The sequence below is a fragment of the Leptosomus discolor genome, chromosome 8, assembly GCF_034619465.1.
Source record: "Leptosomus discolor isolate bLepDis1 chromosome 8, bLepDis1.hap2, whole genome shotgun sequence".
Classification (NCBI taxonomy): Eukaryota; Metazoa; Chordata; class Aves; order Leptosomiformes; family Leptosomidae; genus Leptosomus; species Leptosomus discolor.
Genome location: NC_141398.1, coordinates 50,962,631 through 50,987,656, shown reverse-complemented (window position 1 = coordinate 50,987,656; position 25,026 = coordinate 50,962,631). Strand labels below are relative to the sequence as shown.

Below are 25,026 nucleotides of genomic sequence, written 5' to 3'. Positions count from 1 at the left end.
GTTTTTCATGGGAAGTTCTGAAAGAAGTCAGGAACTCTGGGCCAAGAAATTATTCCTTTTTTCCTGAAGCCTAGAGGATGCCTCAATTTAATCATCTTACTTTTAACTCTTACTCCTGAAGCGGAACATGATAGTCACTGTCTCTGCAGTACAGAGGTCAAGGCAGGAGTCCTAGAGAAATGTCTCAAACCACATGGTTTTTTATTTTTTAATTTTTTTTCCCTGCTGGTGTATTTACTCTTTGGTGAGGTCAGAGACTGACTGCAGCAACCTGACATGCCATGGTTAGCCAGGGGAGCAAGGGGTGTGGTTTGCGCACAACTTCCTCATCTGTCTATGCACAGGTGGATTAATGTCTGGCTCATTACATTCCACTTTTTAAGAGGGTTCTTGAAGCCTTCTTGCTTTCCTGTAAATAACAATTTGGGTTTTTTCACCACTAGACTTGTTAGGCCCGAGTTTTATTTTTCCTGATTATGTGTGAGTATCTTGGATGTGGGCATTTAGATGATTGAGGGTTTGTAATGGAATACAGAGCTTATCATCTTTAGGTATTGAATCAAAAATCAAATTAGTTTAAATGCACATAAAAGCTATTACTGCCTGTTTGACTTTATGGCTTGGTCTTTTCTGTTCTCCTTGGGAAAAAAGAGCATCAAAAACCCTAATGATCACAGTTAGTAGCAGTTGATGTTCTACTTCTGTTCTCTTCAGAGAATCCTGTAGCGTTGAATGGACCATGGAGACCAAGCTGTCACTGTAATCTTGTAGGCTGTTTTTCCAATTTAGGAAGAAATGCATTTACTTCTCATAAAAGGTGTATATTTGATAGCACTGATACTCTTGTTCAGAGTTTATTAACAGGGAAAGTATTTGACATCTTATAACATGAACTTTCACTTCTGACCAATGTGCCTGAGAGTGAAGGCTGATTTCGTTACTTTGCTCGTTCAGTCTCTAAGTTGTGAATGTCAGCAGTGTGCCAGACATTTACATGATACTGGCATCTGCCTTTTAAGCAGTGGATTCAGAATCTGAATTAATTCATGATAGCCATTTGTCAGCCAATGAAATGCAACTTAACTGGCAGTTTGGCTTAAGGAAGACACTGTTCATAAAGGCCAATTCATGCAAAGCTCTGCTTTCAGGTGAACTTATTGCTATTTACAAGTTTGTTTAAGCCCACCACTATATTGTTTTAATTACACAGACAAAGCAAACAGGAATTTAGAAAACATCCCATTGTAAAACCGCTCATCCTGCAGCCCACATTGAGGGAAAAGTCCACCTGTGTGCTTGCAGCTCTAAGAAATGTCACTATAGCATGCTGTCAGATACCAGTTTATTTTGATCTTGATATATTGTTAAAATTCTCCACTGTAAACACCAGTATAATGATATTTTACACTGGCCTAGATATTCCTGTAGGAGGAGGTAAGACACTGGAATAGGACATGGTCTGTATAGAAAATTACAGTAGCATAATTTTGTGGAGTGTGACTTTTTAAGGAGGTTTGCACTGGAACTAAGCTGGCTTCCACAGAGTGGTGCATTTTCCTTCTCAGACAGGAGTGAATCTCCTCATGTAATGCATCTTTAATATTAATGCATCCAGATGAACAGACTATAATGCTTTTTAAAACAGTAGTATAGATAATGTTGGCAGGCCTTAAGGACTTTTATATTAATAAAATTGCTGCCACACCAGGGGAAGTAACACTAGTTATTGCACAAAAAATTCACACTCCTTTATCAAAGCACTCATCAGTGATAATAATTAGGTGAATTGCATCTTATGGATGGGGGAATTGAGCCAAAGAATAAGATAAGTAGCCAGAGTATTCGTTGCAGCTATTTAATCAGCAACTAGGAATTTATAAGCTCCTAAATTTGGACTTACTTCTCTAGATCGTGCTACTTAAAATTTGAAACAAGGACCCAGTGGTGAAAGACTCTGTATGTCATTACCAATCCCATGAAATATCTAGGCCCACAGGTGACTTTAGTTTTCAAAATATGCTCTGCCTCATAATATAAATTGATATTTTGGCCGTATTTTGTGTCTAACTGCTTAATCATGCACAGTTATGATTTAAACCAGAAAACTTGTTTGTCATCCCAAAATTTATACTTTGCTGGAGTAGAATTACATATATATGGGGTGAAAGAAAGTGAGACTTAATTTTTCCAGTGTAGACATACTGTTTTCCTCAGACCAAGAACTTAACTGCTCTGTTGCTGTACCTTTTGGGTTTGGATTTTGGGTTTTGGTTTTGTTTTTTTGATCAAAAGTTATCTTCTGTAGAAAACAAACCATTGATACTAGTTCTAAAGAAATACAATATTAATTCTGTATGAGTGCCACTGTTACCTTAATTTTGCCATTGCAATCATTTTCAAGTTTAACACACTTTTCATCTCCTAGATTTAATTGTAGAATTACCAGAGATCTGCTAATTTTTATTATTGTATTATTTCTTTCCTTCTAGTTCACTTAGAAAACCTTTCAATCAGTTCATCTGAAATAGATAAATGAATTGTCTGGTCCATGAGCTAATGCTATCTGTGACATCTCATGGACCTTGAATATTCTGATGGCAAAATATTTTTGTTCCCCAGGCTTGGAGCCTGAAGTCCTAAATCTTGTTTTGAGTTTGCTAATGTTGAGAGTCCACACAACAGTGTATTTATAGAGATTGAAGAACTGAACAAACACTGTCAAATTAGTTTTGCTTTAAGATTGTCTGTTGAAGTTCATGAAGACTTCGAATAAAAAAGTAATGCTGGACTCATTCAAAGCTAACACTTGTTTTAGCAAAGAAGTGTTCTTAAAGGGATTCGTTGGGATAGTTGTGTTTCAGATTTTTATAGTTAATGAAAGAAAAATAATGTAACTCTACTAAGGTTCACACCATGCCATTTATATGCAACTGAGTCACAGGTGTGCAGGAATAACTTCCATGTACTTCTCAAAGTCTTGTACACTATGTGTATGTAATGCTCAATAAAATTGAGTGATATACACGAAAAAGGTGAGGTCTTTTAAGTAGACATATGAATTAATTAATTATTTTCACATCGAAAACACGGGTGGGATTAAAGGAAACACAGTAGTGTTTCGTATAACCCAAGTACACATGTGTTTAAGCAGTAAAGGAGGGCTTACTCAAGAGTTTTCATTTGTCAATGCTTTTTCAGTTGCATATGTACAATGTTTTTAATAATAATACGGGTCTGTTGATTTACTAATTAGCAACATGAATTTATAATTATTTCTGGTTAGATTCTTTTCCAAATGTCAGAGGGTTTAATATCCATTTTTTTTTAATTTACTCCCACAAGAAGCTCAATATCCACCACACTTTGGCTCATTTAGGAAGGCAGTTTTTCTTCTACATATAGAACTGTAAAGTCTAGTTAGAGATATGAATTTCTTTTAAATCATCATTTTCAAAATAAGAAAGTAAAAAAATAACCTTTATGAGGGGAGTTACGTGAAATTTTGCAATGGTGTTTTTTTTCTTTTCCATACAATATAAAACATTTAAAAATATTTAAAATAATGTTTTCAGCTCTGAAAATACATGGTTTTCACTGCAACAAAGAACAATGACTATATAAAAAAAATGTAAAAGGCATAGTTAATACCCTGAGTGGCTGTGACTTAACGCATCTGTATTAAGAACATTTCAAATGCTGTTTCTTTATTCCATGCAGATTATCTAGAAAAGTGCTTTACTAGCAATTGCAAACACACTTATAGCCATTATGTGTATTATAACCAGTTATGGTTTTCAGTTTTGGAATCTTCAGTAAATATTAAACAAACTGTAATGTTAATATAAATTTTGTGTTTTAAATTGTTCTTCTTCAACAGTGTAATCTTTAAAAATAATAACTTCCTTTGTTTGCAATTTACAGACAGTTAAATTTAGTTCCTGGACAGAAGGTTCTTTGATGTAAATTGTCTAAGACAGCTCATAATAACATTGCTTGGTGTTTTTCAGGCACAGTAGGGAAGGCACCAACAATACAAGCCAGCAAAAGTCCTGGGGGCTTTGGTGTTCAGGTCTCTGCAAATCAGAAAAACAAGCTGAATGACCCTGGAGGTGGTTCTTTCAGGTAACAAAATAAAAAATAAAGGATAAAAAAACCTAAAAATGCAGGGGGGTGGTTGGGGGGAGGATCTTAAATATAAAATAGAATTTAGAATTGGCTTAACACCAGAGGGCAGTGTTTTACAATAATTCCTGCCTTTTCTTACTGTGATTGGATGACAAATTTCTTATTTGGTTCTATTTTTAAAAAAGGAAGGGGGTCATGACATGTCTTGAGGATTTTTCTCTAAATGCACTTTTTAATGTTTAGTAAAACCTTCAATTCTGTGGATTATAAAAAAGCTTCTGGTGAACAGAATTATGTGTATGAAGTTTTTTTTAAAAAAAACAAACACCATGGTTGGTTTTGTGTATCGGATTCTGATGTTCATATGGAACATATCTTGCTGAGAAGATACTAATTGTGATGACAAGGCATCCTGTCGATAGGCTTCTGCAGCTAAGCTGCAGCTATCCCCTCATCAGGATACAGAAAATACCTTATGGTTTTGGTAGTGGGTTTGGTTGGTTGTTTTATTTGTGTGTGTGTGTGTGGTGTTCTTCGTTTTAAAGAGACGACATTGCCGTATCTATTCCTCATGTGCTTACTTCGTTAGCAGAGGGTGGGACATTCTGTGTCCCAATAGTAATCAGGTGCTGCAAAGGTTCAACACAGTAGTGTTGCTTTATCAGTTCTTCTGTACTTCAAACTTTCATATATGTTTTGGATATTTTTACTCTTTGAAGTGAAAAGCTAATCTTATGTTTACTGCATTTTGCTTTTGCTACCATAATTTTATTTTTTTTTTCCACGGATGAAACTACGTTTTATTTGTGTATAAACACTTTCTTTATTTGTTAAATGATGAAATCTTAGATTTTACTTTTTGTTTTCTAGAATTCTTACGTTGCTCTGACATCATCAAACCAATATTTAATTTTCAGACTTATGCTTTTGCAGGTGAAGTAAAAGAGAATTTGTAGCTCTTTTTGAAATATCTCTGCTTTGAGGCATGTCAGTATTGCAACTAATAGTGGTAGTACTTAGTATTAATCTAGAAGCGAAATAATTCAATTTTTTATTTTCCAATGCTTTTGCCTCCCACTGAGTATTTAAATGATTTAAAATGTCTTTTGGGTTCAATTGTACTGTCTTAATCAGTATTTTTTATGTTTGTAAGCAACATGAGCATTTATTCTTCGTTAGTATAGCTTTCAATTTTACATACACCAAAAGGGACAGCATTTTTTTAACTGGATGTTGTAAACTGTGCCAGGATTGATTCTTGCATTCACTTAGTTTATACATAGAATATATTAGGTTAGCTGGAATTGTTAATTTTCCCTTGGGGAGAAGCAAATGCTCAAGGCACTGATTGATAAATCAATAAATCTTTAGTGAGTTTGGTAAATAAGCTGTCAAGGGTGTATGTCATTTTTCCTCTAGAGAACAAATTTTAGTCAAAATGAATGTGTTTGTTTCCTTGCATTGTTTTCTCCTTCAAAATAATAAGACACAAAGCTGCATTTAAATAAGTCCATAAAATTGCAAGGATTTATTGAACAGCAGCAAAGATCAAGCTTTTTCTTGATATCTTAACAAAGAATTCAGTTGTTTGCATATTTGCATTTCAACCCCTAACCTCTCCTGAGGACAAATAGATGTCTGACTATTAAGCCTAAAGGCACAGAGCTGGAAATCTGTATTAATCCTCTGAATGCTGACTAGTTTTCCTCAACATTCCCAGCGTGTGTGAAGAATGTGTTTTTAGCCAGAAGGCAAACTGGCATCTAAAGCAAAGCAAGAATTTTGAAAAATAGTTGTGTTATGTATAAATTTATTTTGCCCTTAGTGTTTTATTATTGCATGTTTGTTTCATTATTTTATATTCTGCTTTCTTTAAAATAACTTACTTGAGCTTTTCACTCTTGTGCCTAGTGAGCACAAGCATTGGTCACTAGAAATGGAAATGTGAACTTTGTTATTTTCAGTTTCTTCTGTTCTGGACTGTGGGAAATACAGGAAGGAATTACATAAAAGACGTGGCAATTAGAGATTTTGCCAATTACACCTTAGCTTTTATTGTCAGCACTTATTAATGAACTGTAAGACCGCTTACATGAGTTCACTGGTTATTACAGTAGCTGTTCTATGACACAAGAGTTTTCAACCCAGGACTTCTGCAATGTAAAGTTGTTGTATTCATGAAATATTATGTCATCTTTTTGGTATTAAAATTTATTGTTGCTCAATTTTTCAGAGCGCGCTACAGACAACTCGCGTTTAGTTGACTCTTCAACTATGTTAATACATAAGGATGGAAATTTCAATTCCATTTTTTGTATACTTTTGTTTGTTTGTTTTACAGTAGAGATCCAGACTTATATTTGTACTGTAATAGTCCAGCTAGACATTTTTGTAGTCGGGAGGAATGAAGCAGAAGGCCCACTGAAGTCTGCTAGGGGCCTGTGTGTTTCGCTACAACAGCCGTGTATATCATCTAGTTTGGTAGCCTCAGAGCTCCCACTAACATAACCTGCCACTGATGACAGTGGAAGTAAGAGACTTTCAAAGTAGTTATTACCCATAGTTCAGATTGTGGCCAATATGAAGAACTAGTGGAAACATTTCTTCCCCCTGATACTGAGTCAGAATAATTTTAGTTGGAAGAGACCTTGGGAGGTCAACTACTCCAGCTTCTGACTCAGAGCAGGTTTGGTTAGATCAGGGACTTGTCCAGTTCTACATATCTCTGAGGATAGAGATACATGTCTGAACTCTTGCATTATCCTACCACTTCCTAACTGTATTGAGTAAGGGTCAGTGGCATAGCCTGTAAAATGAGGTAAGAAGTGGACAGAATCATTCCCTTAATGTGTGAGATGATGATATGTTTGCCATAGTGTACCAGCTAGACAGGTGCTCCTTCCTTTTCTCAGTAACCTTTCTTTTTCTGAAACAGTATTTCAAAGTTACAGGTAACTTCTTGGAGCCTGTCAGGATCAGGTTTTATACAGCCAACGCGATGGGTTTCTTTTTCAGAATCAGTTCTGTGAAGTGACTGAGATAAATTCAAGCTTATCTTGGTATTTGTATTTTATCCTGCTGACTGGCAACATTTTAAACTAGAGTCTATCTGGGAATAAAAAATTTGTTTTCGGACCTCTTTTGCCTGGCCAAAAAAAATTGTTGCTGTTATTTTATTTTTATTTTTGAAAATAAAAGTTTAATAACATAGTTCTAGGAAAATGCTTCACAATGCATGAGGTTACATCTAATAATGTGCAAAGCAGCCTGTCCTTTAAGAAGGGATAGAAAGCTAATGTAGGTGTTAAATGGATAGCTTCAAAGTTTTCTTCTCAAAATGGTACATGATCTAAAACATTAAGCTTTAAATTTCTTTGTTTTTACAAATAAATATTTCAAGCTATAAGGTATTTGTATATTTTTTCCCATATTTTTCAAAATAAAGAAAAATGTCGACCATAAATGTGGTATATTCTGTCATCTCTTTTGCTTATTAGTGAGAAGAACCAACATAGACCATGAATGACTCGTACAACAAAGCAGTATCAGGGAGAAATTTCAAATTAAAGCTTGAAAATCAGAATAAGCATTATAATAAATCTGTGTAAATAGAATTTATGCCATGATAAACTGTAATGTAGTAATGGCTGTAATTTCAAGTCACCGTTTGTATCCAACATGTTGTTGATCTCTGATCTTGTGATCCATGGAATTTGTAGGCTTGCTCAGTGTCTTGCATATAGGTGGTGACTTTGACCTAACAACATGAAATTTCACTTTTGAGAGAGAGGGGAATCAATGGTATAATTTTGTCTCAGTTGCTTTATGTATTCTTATAGCTTATTTGGAAGCAGTTCGGTATCGCAGATTTGGACATCATTAGGTCAAATCTTATGAAGTGCATGAGAAAGAAAATAGTATGCAGTTGAGTTGTTCATAAATAAAATGCTACCAGATTTTTGTAATGGCTTGTCTTAGTTTAAACAAAATCTTTGAAACATGTTAACGAACAACTGTGCAAATACTTTGTTTTTCTTTCTTATTTTCAAATAAGTTGTGGGGTTTTTTTTTGTAATTGAGCAAATGTTTTTAACGAAGAGGAGAGGGAGAGGTGTTACAAGAGGTTGAATACAGGAGGAAGAATTGAACTCTTAGACTACTTTAAGATGTATCTTGCATTTGGAAGGAGTTTGAAAACTATGTTGTCATCTTAAAAATAGTGTGCGTGTTGGAATGTTAGATTTATTCCATAAGACTCAAAATTTAATTCAGTAAAAACCAGAAATAATTACTGACACAGTATGATTAGCATGAGCACAGTAATATATGCCAAGAAACATGAGATTGTTAAATACTGTGCTGAGATGAAAAGGGAAAGATAGACAGTAATCATCAGTCTAGGCAACCACTGGATGGCATCTTTGTTCCACAGAATGACTTCTGAAAACTCACTCATCTGGACTTAGAAGTTGACTTTTATAGCAAATTGTTTGACAAGAATGCCAGCCCTCTTTATACATAAGCTTCTGTGTGTGTTTCAGTACCCAAACCCAAGCTTTTTTCTGTGATGAAGTTCCTCAAAGTCAAAAAGAATATATTGATAGAGTTTTTCCCAGTAGACTGAAAAAATTGCAGTCCCAACTATGATTAAAACGTTTCATATCTATCTTCCATGTAACATTAAAAAAAATTAGATATACTCACAGATAGTAGATTGCCAATGTAAGATGTAAGGAAATTGTTCTGTCCAGGAGTTACGGTGATGGTCTTTATAAATGCTATTGCATTGATTTTGAGATTTTCATTGTAATCCTGTTTTTTGCACAAATTGTTTGGTTTTTATTTTGGACAATATTTGTTTATTTATTATGTGGTCACAGATATGTACTCTAAATAAAAATTGGAATAGCTAAAATGCTAAGCAGAAGGGAGGTAAAAGATTGATTGTACTTTCTTTAACTATTAAGTAAAAGTAGAGCTAAGTATAAAGTTCTCTTAAAAATTGTGTTCTTGAAGTCAAGAGTGCTATGTTGATTTTTGGGTGGACGATTGCTTGAAGGAGATGGAAGTACCTCATCCTGGCAGCCTGACCTGGAAAGAGAGGATTGAGACTGTATTACTTACTGCTAGCCAGATTGTGCATAACTGTATGATAAATGCTTGTTAAAGCAAGTGAGATCTTGGGGACTTTATGTAGAGAAAGCATATGAGTACCCTTCTCGGTTAATATTTTATCAGGATCCTTTGAACCCTTGTGCTCAGGTCCCCTCAGCAGGCAGCGGTACCTAGTCACTGCTGGACCCCACAGGGCAGCAGCGCTACCTTTGTACTCACAGAGATGTGAGGGTCTCCTGGGAATCAATATTGGATATTTTTTTTTAACTGTACAAGCTGGCTAATGTTTTGTAGTTGGTCGGGTTTACCTTTATTTTGAAATTCTGGGTGCAAGGCTGTTTTCTGGTAGCTTCTACTGTCTTACATGTTTTTGAGTTCTTGTTACGATAACTACCTTTTATGAATTTGGTTTTGCCATGGTTTAAAAGGCCTGCTGGGTTTGGGCCTTGTGAGTTCTGGGTAGATTACCTTGGGTGATGCTCATTCTTTTTCAAGCGCTGGAGTTTTTAACCCCCCCAAAATCTTAGTTTTTTCCCATTTTTGTTTCAGTTGCTGTTTTTCATTTGTAGTTAGAATCTTTTGAACTTGTCAGTGAATATTTAAGTCACTGTTAGTGGTTATGTGGCCAAGTACATTTATCAGCTGTGATATTTGGGGTCAGTTTTGCAACTGGTTGGGCAAGGCCAAAGAGTAGTTCGGTCATGTATGCACTGAATGTGTAGGAGCCCAGTTTCTTTATGGCAGCTCTTGTGACCCTCCTATGAGCATCATATACATAGCACGTGAAATGTAAAAATGCAAATTCTTTAGACTCAACGTGAAAGCCATCAAAGCAGGAAGTAAATTTTGTGATCACTATCCTCAGGAATTTCATTCTTAAAGAAGAAATCGAGTGCTTAGCACTTGTGGAAAATAATAAAAGCTCATTTGCATAGCATTTTTCTGACAATTACTGTAAAATTTTCCATTTTCAGGCTCAAGTGTTCAGCACATTGCTCCAGGTTTATGCAAACAAAAATTCCTTCTTGACTTCTTCCCACAAAAGAAAGCAAAACCAATGTCTAACAAAACATGCAAGTCTTTCATCAAAATGGGCTGCTATAGTGCAGATATCAAGGAGAGTACGGGAGGACAGGGAGGACCTAGATTATGGGTTTCTAGATTTCTCTCCTTTTGTTCTCAGACCTTGTAGCTTTTGATTTTTACTGTAGCTGTTAAGCTTATTACAAGTGGCAGAAAGTATTCTGGGGTGCGTAAGATGACATCTATGTAATAATTTTTTTTTTTTGAATCTTCTAAATTAAGCCTTTATTTGTTTGCTTTATGCAGTAGTAGGAGTCTGGACTTGGGTGTATCTGTTCCATATATATATTCTCAAAGGTTGTGTAATCGCTTCTGGAATACATTGAAATGCAGTGTTCGTGTCGGTAATCGCTCCTAAACAGAATGCGCTAAAAACAGATGATTGTTTCCACAGTTATGCGTCATACCTTATAGAGCTAGGAGCTAAAAGATGCTTGGGAGATACAGGTAGGGAAACTCAAATTTGTTAGTCAGTACTTCCTCAAGCTGTTAGGAAGGGTATTGCAGAGCAAACAGTGGCCTGGGAAGTGCTGCTATCATCTTCTCAAATGCAGCTCTTTTTTCTAAAACTAGGTGACAGATTCTACTGGTTTTTTCGGTGTTGCCAGAGAAAATATCAGCGCATATGCAAACCACACTTGGAACCCCAACTTAGACATGAACTCGTCATGGTCAAAGAATCTTTCCTGACCATTGCTGAAAATGCTTTGGTGCCCATTTTGATAGGAACTTGTGAAACGGTGCAGGATTCCAAGTTCATCTTTTTGCTTTCTGGGGGGGGGTTGTTTATTTTATCATTTTACTCCTAGTTTTCAGCTTAAAGAGAATAGCCAAATGCTCTGTCTTTAGCAGTGATCATTGCCTTTAGTTTCCTGAACATCCTGATCTCATTGATAGTACTCAGATGAAGACAAGATACCTCTGTCACACCTTCTGTTACAGACAAACTGTACTGCTTCTAAACTTTTCCTAATGTGATCAGAGAAATATTTAGTTACTTCTGAATCTAGAATATATTCTATGAAAATGGAGACCGTTGAGGTTGTGCCTCAAGTTGGCCCAGCCATGGGGCATGTTGCATCATGATTACTTTGGGAGAAGCACATAATATACAAAATTAATATTATCACATGCATAATTATTTGGGTTTTTTTTCATTATAGAGATGATGATGACATCAATGATGTTGCTTCTATGGCTGGTGTTAATCTTAATGAAGAAAGTGCTCGAATTATGGCTACCAACTCTGACTTGGTTGGAACCCAGATACAGTCCTGTAAAGATGAACCCTTTCTTGCTGCTATACCTCTACATAAACGCATACTTGAAATGGGTGAGAAACATGTCCTTTCCTTTTCATAGTGTTTCCTTTAGAGTTATGTGATTCTGAGTAACAGAATGTGCTTAGCACTTAAGATTATTTTTTAAGCATTTTATTACGTAATCTTGTGTTACTAAACTTTCAAGGTTTTTGTGATAAAAGTAACTTAGTTATCTCAAGTTGGAAAAAAAATAGTATATTGGTACTTTTACACTTCGTGCTTTCCTCGTGTTTTTTATATCCAAGGATCTCAAAGCTCTTTGCAAACATTAATTATTTCTCACAATCCTCCTTCATGTTTTACACATGAGAAGATTGAAACAGAGAGGTAAAGTAGTACAGGTCACAGAGGACACCTGTGAATAACATTTAACAGAATGTTGAAGTTATCTGTCAAGATTTTCTTTCCTTATACAAACCAGTTATTCAGTTCTTAACACCTGTATCTATTTAAGTTCATAGTGATTTTCATATAGCATTTTTATTAAAAGTTGTATATATTTATCCTGGCAAAAAGGTGTATTTATTTATTCTACTGTTTGAAAACAGAATTTAAAAACTGTAATAGAAAAAATAACTATTCAAAATTAGTGATGTTTTAAGGTTAGTAAGTATGCTCAGAATGTATTTTATATGATGTACTTCAGTAATATACTATAGATGTTCTAGTACCTAAATGTGTCTTTTTCAACATAATTCTGGTAGTATTTTCAGAGCTATTCTGAAAGATGCTATTTCAATGTCTTAAGATACTAAGCTCAAATTGTTTAGGGGCATAAATTGTATATTTCTGTTAGAACTATGCTTATGTCACTAGGTAAATTTGTAAAATTTTTAGGGATCTAGTTCTTGTAATTTTAAAGATTAAGAGCAAAATCCTTGTACAAATCAGTACAGTTAGGTTTTTTCCAAGTCATGTAGTTGATTCTGAAATGTTATTTGTGTTTATGTTCATTGAATTAATGGAAGCCTTTTTATATTGCAGTTGCAGGCAAAGTTCTTCACTGACTTATTGTCAAGCTTCACTCTTGTATTTTAATTAGTGCCCTTTTAAGTTCTTATTCAGAGAAATGAATTATTTTGCATGCTATAGTTACCATGTTGCGATGTGATGATGGCATTATGTGAGGCAGTCTGGGAAAGCATATGTGCAACATTTTGTGAGATGGCTTACCACTACCTGAGATAGGAAGCTGGCAAGGTTTTAATGAAATTTGTTTGAGAAACTGTGGTGCGGACTACTGTATGTGTAGTTTATACAGGTGTAAGAAAACAGAAAGGAAACAGACATAAAACTGTTAAAAAGAGTGGGAAATCAGTAATGAATTTGCCATATAAACCTTAATGAACTGTCTGGGTGTAACAATTGCTGCACAACATGAAGCTGTAATTACTAGTGCAGGACTTACAGGAATCTGTACATACTTTAAGAGCCACAGAACCATCACACTATTCATCACTGCCTTTTGGGGTTTGCTCCTCTGAGGAGCAAATCCCTATGGCTGTTTTTGAAGCTTTATTGGCTTTGATAATTGAAATGAAACTTTCAAAGCTTTTAAAAGGAGCTGCAGGGATTTACTTCTCAAAAGCAGTGAATCCAGAAGAGTGGCCACTCCTAGTGATCTCCTGCAGCCACTTTTAGAGCTTTATTTTGGCTTTACATGAAGCCTTTTATAGTTTTGAAAGTGGCTGTGGGGTTCACTAGTGGCTACTATCTGGGATCTATGGCTCTTGAGGAGAGAATTCCTTCAGCTGATTTTGAAGTTTTAGAAGCTTGGTTTCAGTGTGTGTGGCCAGATTTGTTGTTTGCATAGGACCACACACAAATTTAGTAGTTTGTGCTACTGGGCACTTAAAATAACGGCATTATAAGTTCACGACAAAACTCAGTCTTACCGTATGTTGCTGTGCCTAGACACACCAGGACTAAGCAAAGGAGGCTGTGACCTTCTCAAGCACATTAGGAAAAAGAAAGTATGTTATGTGAGTCCTCATTCTTCTGTTTTCGTTATACCTGTTGACAAATGAGATGAAATACATTGTTTCTTCTTATTTTTACCTGAATATGACTTAAACAGACTTTATTTTCTACCTTTAAATCTATTCATATTTAATGATCACTTTAGTTTTAGGGCATGTTTTTAATGTTTTAGTAAGAGAGAGATTTGTGGTATGTACAGTATTAGGAAACTGCTCTTCTCTCCTTTCTCAGAAGCTAGATCTTTCAAGTTTTCTGTAATATTAATCTCCTTCTCTCTTTTCTGAGTAAGAGCTCTGTCGAGCAACTCAGTAGTGTTCCCCAAAGGCTGTTTCAGAGATTGTGCTTCCATTCACCAGAGTCAGAATATAAACTGCTAAACTGAGAGCAGATGCTGTTCAGTCTTTGGCAGTAACCACCAGCCAAATGCCTCAAAGTTATAGTGAAAGAGGTTTCTTAATGTATCGTACATTCTTATCTCTACTGTAACTTGGCAGTGTTATCATCCAAAGTTTATTTTAAATCTAAATGATTAATTAATATTATTATTGATCTTTTTAAGTGGAAGAAGTAACTGAAAGGTAATTCATGCAAAGATACTCATCCACTTCCCACATCCTTCCTTATCCAATTTTGTATCTCGTCATCTTTGGGTGGTGATCATTGCCATTGGCTCATGCAGGAAGACAGGGCTGTGACTGTTTCAAATTTTTCTTTGATGGAGAATCAAGAGTGGGTATTTCTTAGCAGATAATGTATTTCTTTTGCTATTCCATTCAGGATCATAAAACTTTAAACCCTAATCTTTCTACATGACAGCACAGCACAGTGAAACATATGCAAGGACTTGTAAGGCTTTTGTTTCACTTTTTGGGAAGTTAAGAAACAGAGGTTGATGTTCTTCATGCATGTGCATGCTGATGTGCATACAGACTCTTAAAACTTTCTAGGTCTTTAACTCTAGTAGTTAAATGGGTAGTATTTTTTTTTTTTAAAGGGCAAGATGAACTGATCAGATCTTCACAAATAAATGGCGGTGAAAAATTCTAGGTTTTTCATGTGGTTTTATGGGAAAGAAACCAGAAAAATAACCTTAATAATTTGTAATTGTTTCACTTTTGTTCATTCATAAGCTGTTTCGTGGTGGGTAAGAATGCTGTATTAGTTAGAAGCTAGTTTCTGAGTTTCCACTGTTTACCAAAAGGGGCAACACTTTAATGAATAAAACAGTATCATTTAGCAGGTTGTTTTAAGCGTGACACTTTTCTCTGGTTTGTAACCACCTTGTGAAAATAGAAACTCCTTTACTCAGGAATTACTTTATTACAGCATTGTTTCTGAGAGCAGGTAAGAATTAGGCTGCACTGTATTTTGTATTTAATATTAATGAAAGGTAGTAGGACATAGTGAAGGATGGGATAAAAGGTGACCCTTTTGATATTGCCTGGTAACTAAATCCATGGAAAAAGGGAACAGATATGTTGTCTACTTTCCTGAGAAGTCTTTTGACTGAGAGCTGGTGATCTCTAGAACCTCCACTGTCTGTTCCAAAAAACTTTGCTGTGTATTTTGTGGTCTACAGAGCGTGATATCCTCACAAACTTAGAATCTGAAGCAGCTTATTAATTCCCACAGCTTTTGCTTTAATTCTAACTGATTTCTTCTACAACCAGATAATGCCATTTTGCTTTCTTGGCTGTCCCTAAAATCACACAACTTGTGGAGAATCTTAACTGTAAATTAACTGTCTTAATGCAATAATAATGAAACGTAAGGTTGGCATATTGTATTTGACTTAGATTGTTTCTTCCTCTCTTTCTCTTTGCTTTCAGTGTTCTTCACCCAATTTTTCTACTTCAGTTTTTATTGTTACAGAGCACTGTCTGAATAGAATAATCACAAATGTGACATTCTAAGAAATGTGGGACTGGTTTGGCCATATTGAATACATTTTAAGTGTCCATCTTGTATTTTCGAATTATTTTTACTCAAATATGTATGATAAAAATGTATTGGAGAATCATTGATGATATTTTTATTTCACATTCATTCAGAATTATTTTTACATCTGTATTAGGAAATCAATTTTTCTATAGCATGATTTTATGAAATACTGTGTTTATGTCTGTTATCTAGCGTTGTTAGAAATAACCTTTGAAAAAGTCTATTACATTGACAGCATAGCATGCACCTGCAACATTTACTGTTACAAAATTAGTACTGGATTCTCTTGTTTCATCCAAATAGATTTTTAGGCTAGAAGACATATAGTGGTGCAGGCCAATTATTATGAGACTTGAAAATGTGCTGATGAATCCAAATTATCCTAATCCAGTTAAAAGGCCTACAATCTTCCTTATAACAGCTTCAGAGAAGCTTGGCTTGATAGAATTAAGCCACTGTCTCTGTCAATGTTACAGTTGTAGGGTTAGGCTCAACATAATTTAAAGGCTTACCTATTTGTTATTTTACATGTAATGTGTTTTTTAATTCTGTCTGATGAAATATTGATCATTGTTCTGCCTTGGTTGTTTCTTTGTTCAGTTGCTCTTGAATTGCATGTCTGCTATAAAAATGCATGTTAAAGCACAAGGAAATAGCTTATCTGTGTTTTTCTGTATTCTGGAGTGTATTGAATCTACTACGTGGCATCACAGTGGCAGCCCAGTTGTATGCATATGTATATATTTTAAATAAATAATTTGAATACCCTAGATGGCATTTTATATTGCTAAAACATCTAAAAACTGATTGGGATCTCCTTCATGGGACCAGGCCAGTAAATTTCAGAGCCTATATTTACAGCATGTGTTACTAATTTAATAAGAGAGTCTGTCATCCCTGTTTCATCTGTTTGTTTGTCAACAGTTGTATTCATGTTTGAATGAGATGAAACCATACAATTGATGATTCTAACATAAAAGTATACTTACTTCTCTGGTTGGTTTACTTTAGAGGGTTTTTGTAGCTGCTTAGATTACAGTCCTTGTGGGTTCTGAAATTCTGAGCTATCAGATTGCCTGTGAATGTGATTTTTTGTTTTCACTGCACTTTTTGTTGATGTGACTTAGTTGTTTTCGTTGTTGACTTAACTGTTTATCCACGAGTTGTCTTCAAACCACAATATTCCATTTAATACCAGTTTTTCCACCAGCATCTTTCCGTCAGGATAACCTCCTTAAATACCTGTGGACATAACTCTTGATAGTGTTTGGAGATAGTTCTAAGATGTACTTGTTCTGTAAGCATAGCATTTTGAAGTCATATATTGTCCTAATAACAGTCTTAGTCCACTTGATGTTTTCTGTGATTCTATTTGCTTTTTCTCAGGAAAAAAAATCATGTTAGGTATTGTATAAGCCAATTTGCAAGTTATTGTGCATAACAAATATGTTGACTTTGTCTAGTTCCCATATACTTCAGTATGTCACCTGCAGAGATGTGGCAGGTGTACAGATGCATTTACACTCTGACATCTGGAATAGTTCTGTAACTTCATGCAGGGTTAGAGTTTTTTTTAATTAGTAAAAACCAAGCAATTTGCTAGCAATTTTATTTACATTAGAAGGTGTGTGCTGCTTCAAATCTTCTTATCAATGTCCGTAGTTGTGATAATTTAGTTTCTTAAGTTGAGATTGGTGTTTATTCTACATGTTCAATAGAGAACCTAGTTTTATATTACAACTTAATCGATGGCTAATGTTACAATATTGTAAGACAATTATATGTTATTTACATTTGTTATTTTCTTTTCAAAAAAGGTGGGAATACATTCCCATCTTAGTATCAGCAGCAGTGTTGCCAAATAAACATAACCAGTAAGTATTTCAGCAGAATGTTAAACTGTATTGTTGTTCTTTCTTTAATAGGTCCATGATTAGACTTCCTGTTTTACAAGATGTCCCAACATGTGTTGGAATGGTAACTTCAGTACCACCTGAGAGCTTGGAGTCTGCCTTTCTGTGAAAGGTAGGGCAGCTTCTGTTCAATATTTTTTGTGTATTTCTAAGGTTTTCTTTTTATTAATCCTACTGGTTTTGCAACACTACAGAATCTGAATTGTGCTTTTAGCAGTATCACCTCTAAGTGCCAGAACTGATGTTACTTCATCAAGCAGTAATTTCTCAAAATAAATGTAGATATGCTCAAACTATGATTATTTATGAAGAAAATGAAGCTGTTCCTTCAGGCATCATTTTCAAAGGTTTTACTCCAATTGAACTGAGAGCATGACCATGGTATTTGCTCCCAGAAATATTTGGAGAATTCAGGTTTTGTTTTCACCATAATGCCTTGCTTCTGTTTTATGAATGTAGTGGAAGAGCCTTCTTTAAAAGGTCTTGCTATTTCCGGAAGGCAGTTCTGGCCTCGAGGGCCTACCAAAATACGTTGCCCAGCCTCAGAATAAGTTTGTATCTGGGCGTTGAATGGCTTAAATTTCTTGGTCTCTGCAAAGGAGAGTAAAATTAAGATCATCATTCTGTGGAGATGCATTCTCTACCAGATTAATTTATAAAGTCCATCTCATAAAGAGATTTCTGGTAATAAATATTGGATGTAAAATAAGAACAATAAAAAGAAAACCTTAGAGAACCATTCAATATTGCAATAAAGCTGACTTACATTATTCCTGTAGGCAAACTCCATGCTCTAGAGGTGGTGCTAATGTCCCCAACTCTCAACACATGTTGGAACATCTTTGTGGAGGAGGAAGTCATTGATCAGTGAGCAGCATCTTCAAGGATCGTTTAAGGGGGAAAAAGTAAAAGGTAATATTTTCTAAAATATGTTGAAATGATTGTTCATTATGTTTATTTGGCAATCCTGCTGCTCATACTAAGGTTGTAATGTTTTCATTTCTTAAAATTATTGAAAAACCTCATAAACTTCACTTCAGTCTTTCCTTCTCCCATGAGTTTGAATTGCCTTTGTTAGCCTTCTTCATGTTGCTGAGTCTACTGCATAGAAAGTCCAAATTCTACTATAACTCATTGGCAATTTGACACTTTTTTCAGCACTTGTAATACGGAGAGTGTTAGTCTGTGGTTTAACCAGTTTTGCAGTGTCTACTGTTAATTAAGTCACAGCCAAATGTTGCAAAGTGTTGAACTGGTACAAAGACATTCTACTGGTAATGCAAGGGTATTTGTTTTCAAGGAAGTAGCTGCAAAACTGGATGATGTGCCAGATGAGGTACCACCATCTCTTCTTGCACAGTAATGCAGAAGTGTGACTTTAATATCAAGTATCATAAACTACAGCTATATTGACAAAATCAAATGACCGTGCCTGATCTGGATAACTTTTGTAGTGTTGGATGATCTGGTGATGCACAGATTTGGTATTAACGAATGTGGCACAATGTCCTGATCTTGACCACTTTTCCTCTAATCCTGGACATAGACAGATGAAGGTGCTGACATTTTGAAATTCAGCTTATGGTCTTCAGTCTACCCTTCTGGTATCCTTTATAATTTCCTGTATTCTTTGTGCATATCCTTTCCAGCTGACATACCCATCCCGCCTCCTTAAGAGAGGTCTCGTGTTGAGCTAGTCGCCTGGTATCAGGGTTGTAGTGGACAAATGTGATATCTGTTCAGACATGTCACCAACAAGACTTTTATAGTGTCAGATGTCAGAGAGATGGTTTCTCTAGGAAAAAAAAAAAAAAAAGCCAAAATGTCTGCATTGTTTAAAAGAACAGAAGCATATAGGCAAATTCTTACACTTGGTATTCCTTTTAATCCTGTGTGGATGTGATTGATAGTGTGTTCTGTTACTGCAAGGACTGTGTTAAAGGATGCTGGCATCTGTGCCTCCACATGTGTTTGTCATCTCTGACATTTGTACAACAGTTGTTCTCCATCTCTGTCTCACCTGGCATACTGTCGTAATCCTATACTACTTGTATTTAAGGCTGAGATCCTGTAATGGTTTAGTACCTTTTGATCTTGGGCTTAGCTCAAGAACCGTATTCTTCTAGCCTGCATGAAAACAGGTGGGGGACAAATCCCCAACTAACAACTTCTCTGTCGTCTTCTTAAGGACTCTTATTGGTGTCATTGCCATATTAGTTTTTTCTCATCTGATCCCTCTGACAATCTCTTTTGATTTGACTCTGTGGTCAGTAACCAAACACAAAAGTGCATTGAGGCATGTATTATTATTCATAAAAATAGTGAACATATTTTCCAGTTCTCTACAGTCACTCTGAGTTTGTTCTTGAATGTTCCTGAATGTCTTTGGACATGCTTATTATGTTGTATTGTATATATGTTTTGAGAAAACTAAGATGAAAAAAAAAATCATATAACTGTAAACTGTATATTCTCATTTGACTTGTTGAGACCTGCACCTATTTCAGTTCTCATACCCTCCTCTGTCTTTTACATTTTCCTCACGCTGTTCAGGTGCTGCAGCAAAATTAACCAACACAAAATTAAGGGTAAGGTGTTTCCTTAGCACATTGTGACTTTGATTTCTTCTAAAAGAAATTAGGTAATATATAGTAATATACAGTTTAGTTACAGAAAAAAATAGGGAAAAGATTAATAGTAGTAGCTTCTGTTCCTTCAGAGTTTACATTCTTTCTGTCCTCTCTGATCAAGCTGTAAGACTTCCTTGCCATCTGAATACCAAGTATTCTCTTCTGAATGCACTGCTTATATGCTCATGCTTCCATGATTTGTGGCAGCTCCTTCCATTTTCCAAGCCTCCACATACCCGTGCATAATGTTGTTTGGTGACTAGCCTCATTCTGTTAGAAACAAACTACTAAGGATAGTAAAAAGACTCTTTAGGTATGATTAATAGCTACCTTTCAGCTGATAATTATCTAGCTTAGAGACAGAATTTTGGAAACTGGATTGTCTGGTTATATATATTTTAGGTCAGGCCTCTTCTCAAATTAGTCCTTTCTTTTTGCCAAAAAGTATGAATTATGTGTGGGTTCCCAGACTTGCCCACCTGGTTGAGAACTCATAGAGAAGTGAAGGCTTTTTTAGTCATTCTTACATGATTTTCATCAAAAAAGACTAATTGTATAAGTAGGATTAAGTAGGGTTCTTGAGAAGTTCTTTTTCTACTTGATTAATTTTTTGCCCCAAATCCCACCAACTTGCATAAGAGCTTTGAATCAGCACAGAAAATGGAATTGGACATTTTGGTCTGGGTTACACACAGATTTTTGCATGGATACAACTATTTCTCTGGCTCTATTGTGTTGAAATAATTATACCAATATGAACCCCTAGAATGTAGCTATTTTTCTGGTTTCCCTTTACAACAATTAGGGATATCAAATGAAATTAGAAGGTAGACGTTCAAAACAAGTAAAAATAGCTGCTGCTTTTTTTTTTTTTTTTTTTTTTTTTTTTTTTTTTCCCACGTGAGTAGTTAAGTTGTGGAACTCCTTGTTTTAGGATGTTGCTGGTTCAAAAAAGCACTTGAAAAATTAATGGGAAAAAAATTTCTTCCTGACCTAATAGAAAGAAAGATAAGATCCTCTTAACTTAGGATGGTCCTAAGCTGTCTATAGTTATTACTGCACACTATTTTTTTTAACTGTCTTTTAGCAGCATCTCCTGCTACTGCTGTTGGAGAAAGGATGCTGAACTATATTATGCAGTATAGCTTTTCCTAACGTCTTATACAATTATATAAATGGGTAAATATTTATTATAGTATGGTTTGTACTGAGTAAGTTAAATCCACTATAGTACCTGAAACAAGCTTTATGAGTGGTTTTGGATCAGTACATTCACACTACAGAGCTTATGAGTCTTAGGTGAATCTTACTTTGCTAAAATAATTTGGTTGGCATTTACTTTGGAGGGAGGAGGAGAAGAGAGTATTAAAATTTGTGTAACATTTATTTAGATTTTTTTTTTATTCCTTTAGGTTACTTTACAGTTTTGTGTCTGGTTATCTTTTTTTTCTGCTGTGTCTTGCACTGAAAATGGCTATGTATTTCGAGGATTTTAATCTGTAAGTTTGGAATTTGTTAATTTATTTTTAAAAAGTAATTGATGTTTCACTAGTTTTTCAGTTTCACAAAATGCTTCCTGGGGAATCATTTCAAGGTAGATAGCTCTGAAGAAGTATAGAACAAATACTACACCCAGCAAGTCCTGAGTTCTCAAGAAGACTGTCCACTTCTATCCAGAAGCCAGCTCATGAGATAATTTTTATCCTAAAGGAGAGGAGGAATGTTCTTTTACAAACAAGCTGAAGTAATTCTTTTACAAACTTTACTGAAGTAATTGATGTAGGGTCTTCTGTTATTTAGTAAATAACAATTACATGGTGATAAAAAGTCATTCTCTTTAACAAAGTCGGTTTATTACATATGAAGGTGAACTGGAAGTATAGTGTGGAACAGTATCAGATACTGGTTTACAAAATCTTTCCCATTCCTGTTCAGGGCTGGTTTGAAGCTGTGGAATATATCTTGGCCATCTGCCCCTCACAGAGGGGTGCTGGTTTGTACCTGCTAGAAGGAATCATTTACCAAATCTCGAAGCACTTGGCACTGATTCTCTCTAGTTTGGCAGGAAACACTCCCTAGCCTGTGGCTTCCTTAAACACATTCCAGGTTATAGGTTCCTCAGAGGTGCCTGCTCAAATGACTTCATTTGGATTGGCTGTTTTTGTGAAGGTAGCAATAAAAGTCTTTTGGTTTCTCCATTCTTCATCCTGTCTTCCAGCACCAGACAGGCTTAACAGTACAGCAAGTAAACATTTATTAAATTATTTATGCATTTAGTTAGTAAGACTTAAAGTAAAGCTTTTATTTAAAGGACTGAAACCAGGAAATTACAGCTAAAATTATCATACTGTTTCTTTTGCCTGGGATCACCAGGTTATCTTATACCCCTAGGAATCTCTAATCCTAATCATCAGAGCTAGTGGTTTGTTTTTTGCACTATCACTCTGTTTAACAAGCTTTTCCTTCAGTTTTTAATACTTAAAGTCTCTCTGGGGCTCTGGTAGCCCCCACAACACAACCCCAGGATATTTTGTACCCAAACAACCTCCTTAGTTTTTTCCCTTGTTGTGTTGCACCCATCTTAATATTTAAGATTGGGTTTTCCTTTTGATAGCAATATGAATGCAGTATTAATGGATTACTCTGTAGGCTGAGGACTCTGCTATATGGGAGGTGTACCCCATTCTTAAGTCTCACTTGATTAGGCTGGGACAAGTAAGTTCAATAATTGGCATTTATGGCTCCTCAGGATGCCAAGGGCCCTTATTACATTAGAGTTGTTTCCCCTTTGTGTTTAGTCAGCCTAATAGTTAAATGCTGTTTCTCAGTTTAGAATTATTAATATAATAGTATTAGATAAAGCACCTATTGTTTTCTGTTGATTTCATGACTTGCTTTCTGTAGAGACCACACGTGGTGTCTCTTAGGACATGCAAAAATTCCTTGTCTAGTTTTAGAAGGTGAACTGCTCTCCCCTTTCCCCCCAATTTTTTCAACTGTTAGTCTCTAGAAGTTCCTGTATAGCGTAAGTCTTGAACTGTGACTACTTAACTGATCATGTTGTATTTAATTACATGCAATTTTACAGAGATTAAGGTGTTTTAAATGTTTCACTGCTGACACCTGCAGCAGAACTACAAAATCATCAGTTTCCCTTATGCTATTGGGATGGGGGAATGAAATTGATTAAAGAATTGCATAGTTTGGAAGGCCGCAGAAACTCAAGTGGTATTTTTTCCAATACCTTGCTTTTCCTGATGGGAAAGATCGCAGAGTGACCGAGGCATGTAAAACTGTGGTGGTTCTGTTGTGATAAAAGAGGAAGGGGGCTTAGGTCTAAAACTGCAGATGCAGTCCAAGGCACTGCCTAGTCCTTGCTGTGTGGTGGGGATGAGGTAGGTTGGTAGATGTGACCAGATGCATCTTTGTTGCATTATTCTAGGTCTGATGCTGTTGAATGAGGTTAAATGAAAGTTTAAACAAATAATGTCCCCGATTCAAGGGGGATTGATTTTGTGATTTGTTTCCACTTGTAGTATGCAAGCCAGCTGTAACTGCTGGAGAGGCCTGGACCTGAGAATTCTGGTTCCAGTTGCATTTTGGGCCAATATTTCATGCACAGAATGTAAACTTTTAAGAAGTTTCTCCTGGTTTTAAGGTGATAGCAGAGAATGTTTTCTGCAGTTTTGGCTGACCTGTGATTAGGGCAAATAGAGACTAATTATGCATTCTCCCAATGTTTCTGTTGAAGGACAAGACAAATTCAAGCCCTAAATACATGCTGTTTAACTGTTTAAAACCAGTTCTTCAAGGTTTTCTGTTTTAAGTATAAATATAAAGAGATTTTATACAGGCACTCAATAATTTATCACACTAATAATCAGTCAGACCTAATGTTTTACAAATAATTTTTTTATCTTTGATCTCAATCCTGTCAGTCCTCTTAAAGTATAAATTATTAAAGTAAGTTTTTTGATTCTTTGAAAGCCTATCTGCAAGGATAGTATTTTTCTTCTGCTTCTCAAATAGGGCAGTACTTTTCTTCCGATTTATTTCAGCTTGTTTGATCAATAAAATATAATTAAACTTTTAAAGTGCAGCAGAGCCAGTACCTTTCAGATAGCTAAGCAGATGATAGCACTCTTCAGAATTTTCACTTCTTGGGACCTAAAAGTTTTCAATGACAAGGTTCAGGTGCTTTTATGTTTATAAGAAACAATCTTGTGCTAGTGACACATATGCCCATATCAGAATAATATTGCTGAATGTTTTTTCCCTCAAGCTTTTTGGAACTTATATACAAGTTCTAACTTCATAGAAACTCTGCTGCTATGTCTCAAACTTTTAAACAGAATATAGTTTATTTGTAACAAAAATATTCTGACACTTATACTTCCTTTGTGTGCTGTCTCATATACTACAGATCCTTATTAAATGCTGATTGAACCATGGTTTGCTATTAAAGCTTCCAAACATAGTTAAGAATTAATATGTGGGCAGGCTTTATTGTGTTGTTCCGTAAGCACTTGGCAGATTAGAAATTTGCTTACTTTGGGGATATTAATTTGTGATCCCTCATATTTTTCATATAGGATGGTGTGACTTGACTGACTGCTTCAGTAGCACTTGATGCCTCTGAGGATGTGTTGAAACTGAGTCCTGCCACGAAGAACTGAAGTGTTTATGCAATCAGTCATCAATTCTTGATGGTCTTGTACAGTTCTGGTGTAGTAGAGATCTGGCAAGAACACTTGAATGAAGGACGTGACCTTAGTTATGTCTTTGAAAATATAAAAACTCAAATTCAAGTGGAGAGATTGGTTAAAATTATAGCTTGGAGCATTGCTTTGCTCCAGCTCCATTTTTGTTGTTATCCTTGATGATGTTTTTATCATAGCTCTAGGAAAAGTTCAGAAT

General features: G+C 35.4%; 1 protein-coding gene across 2 annotated transcripts in view; it reads left to right on the top strand.

Annotated features, from left to right (window-relative positions):
* LOC147415015 (transcription initiation factor TFIID subunit 4-like) overlaps positions 1–25,026 on the top strand; it is a 145,217-nt gene that overhangs the window by 35,928 nt on the left and 84,263 nt on the right. For both annotated transcript variants that reach the window (XM_086469153.1, XM_086469152.1), the window contains 2 exons: positions 4,008–4,122; positions 11,487–11,656. In XM_086469153.1, coding sequence (XP_086325279.1) covers positions 4,008–4,122; positions 11,487–11,656 — 285 coding nt within the window. The remainder of the gene's footprint in view (positions 1–4,007; positions 4,123–11,486; positions 11,657–25,026) is intronic.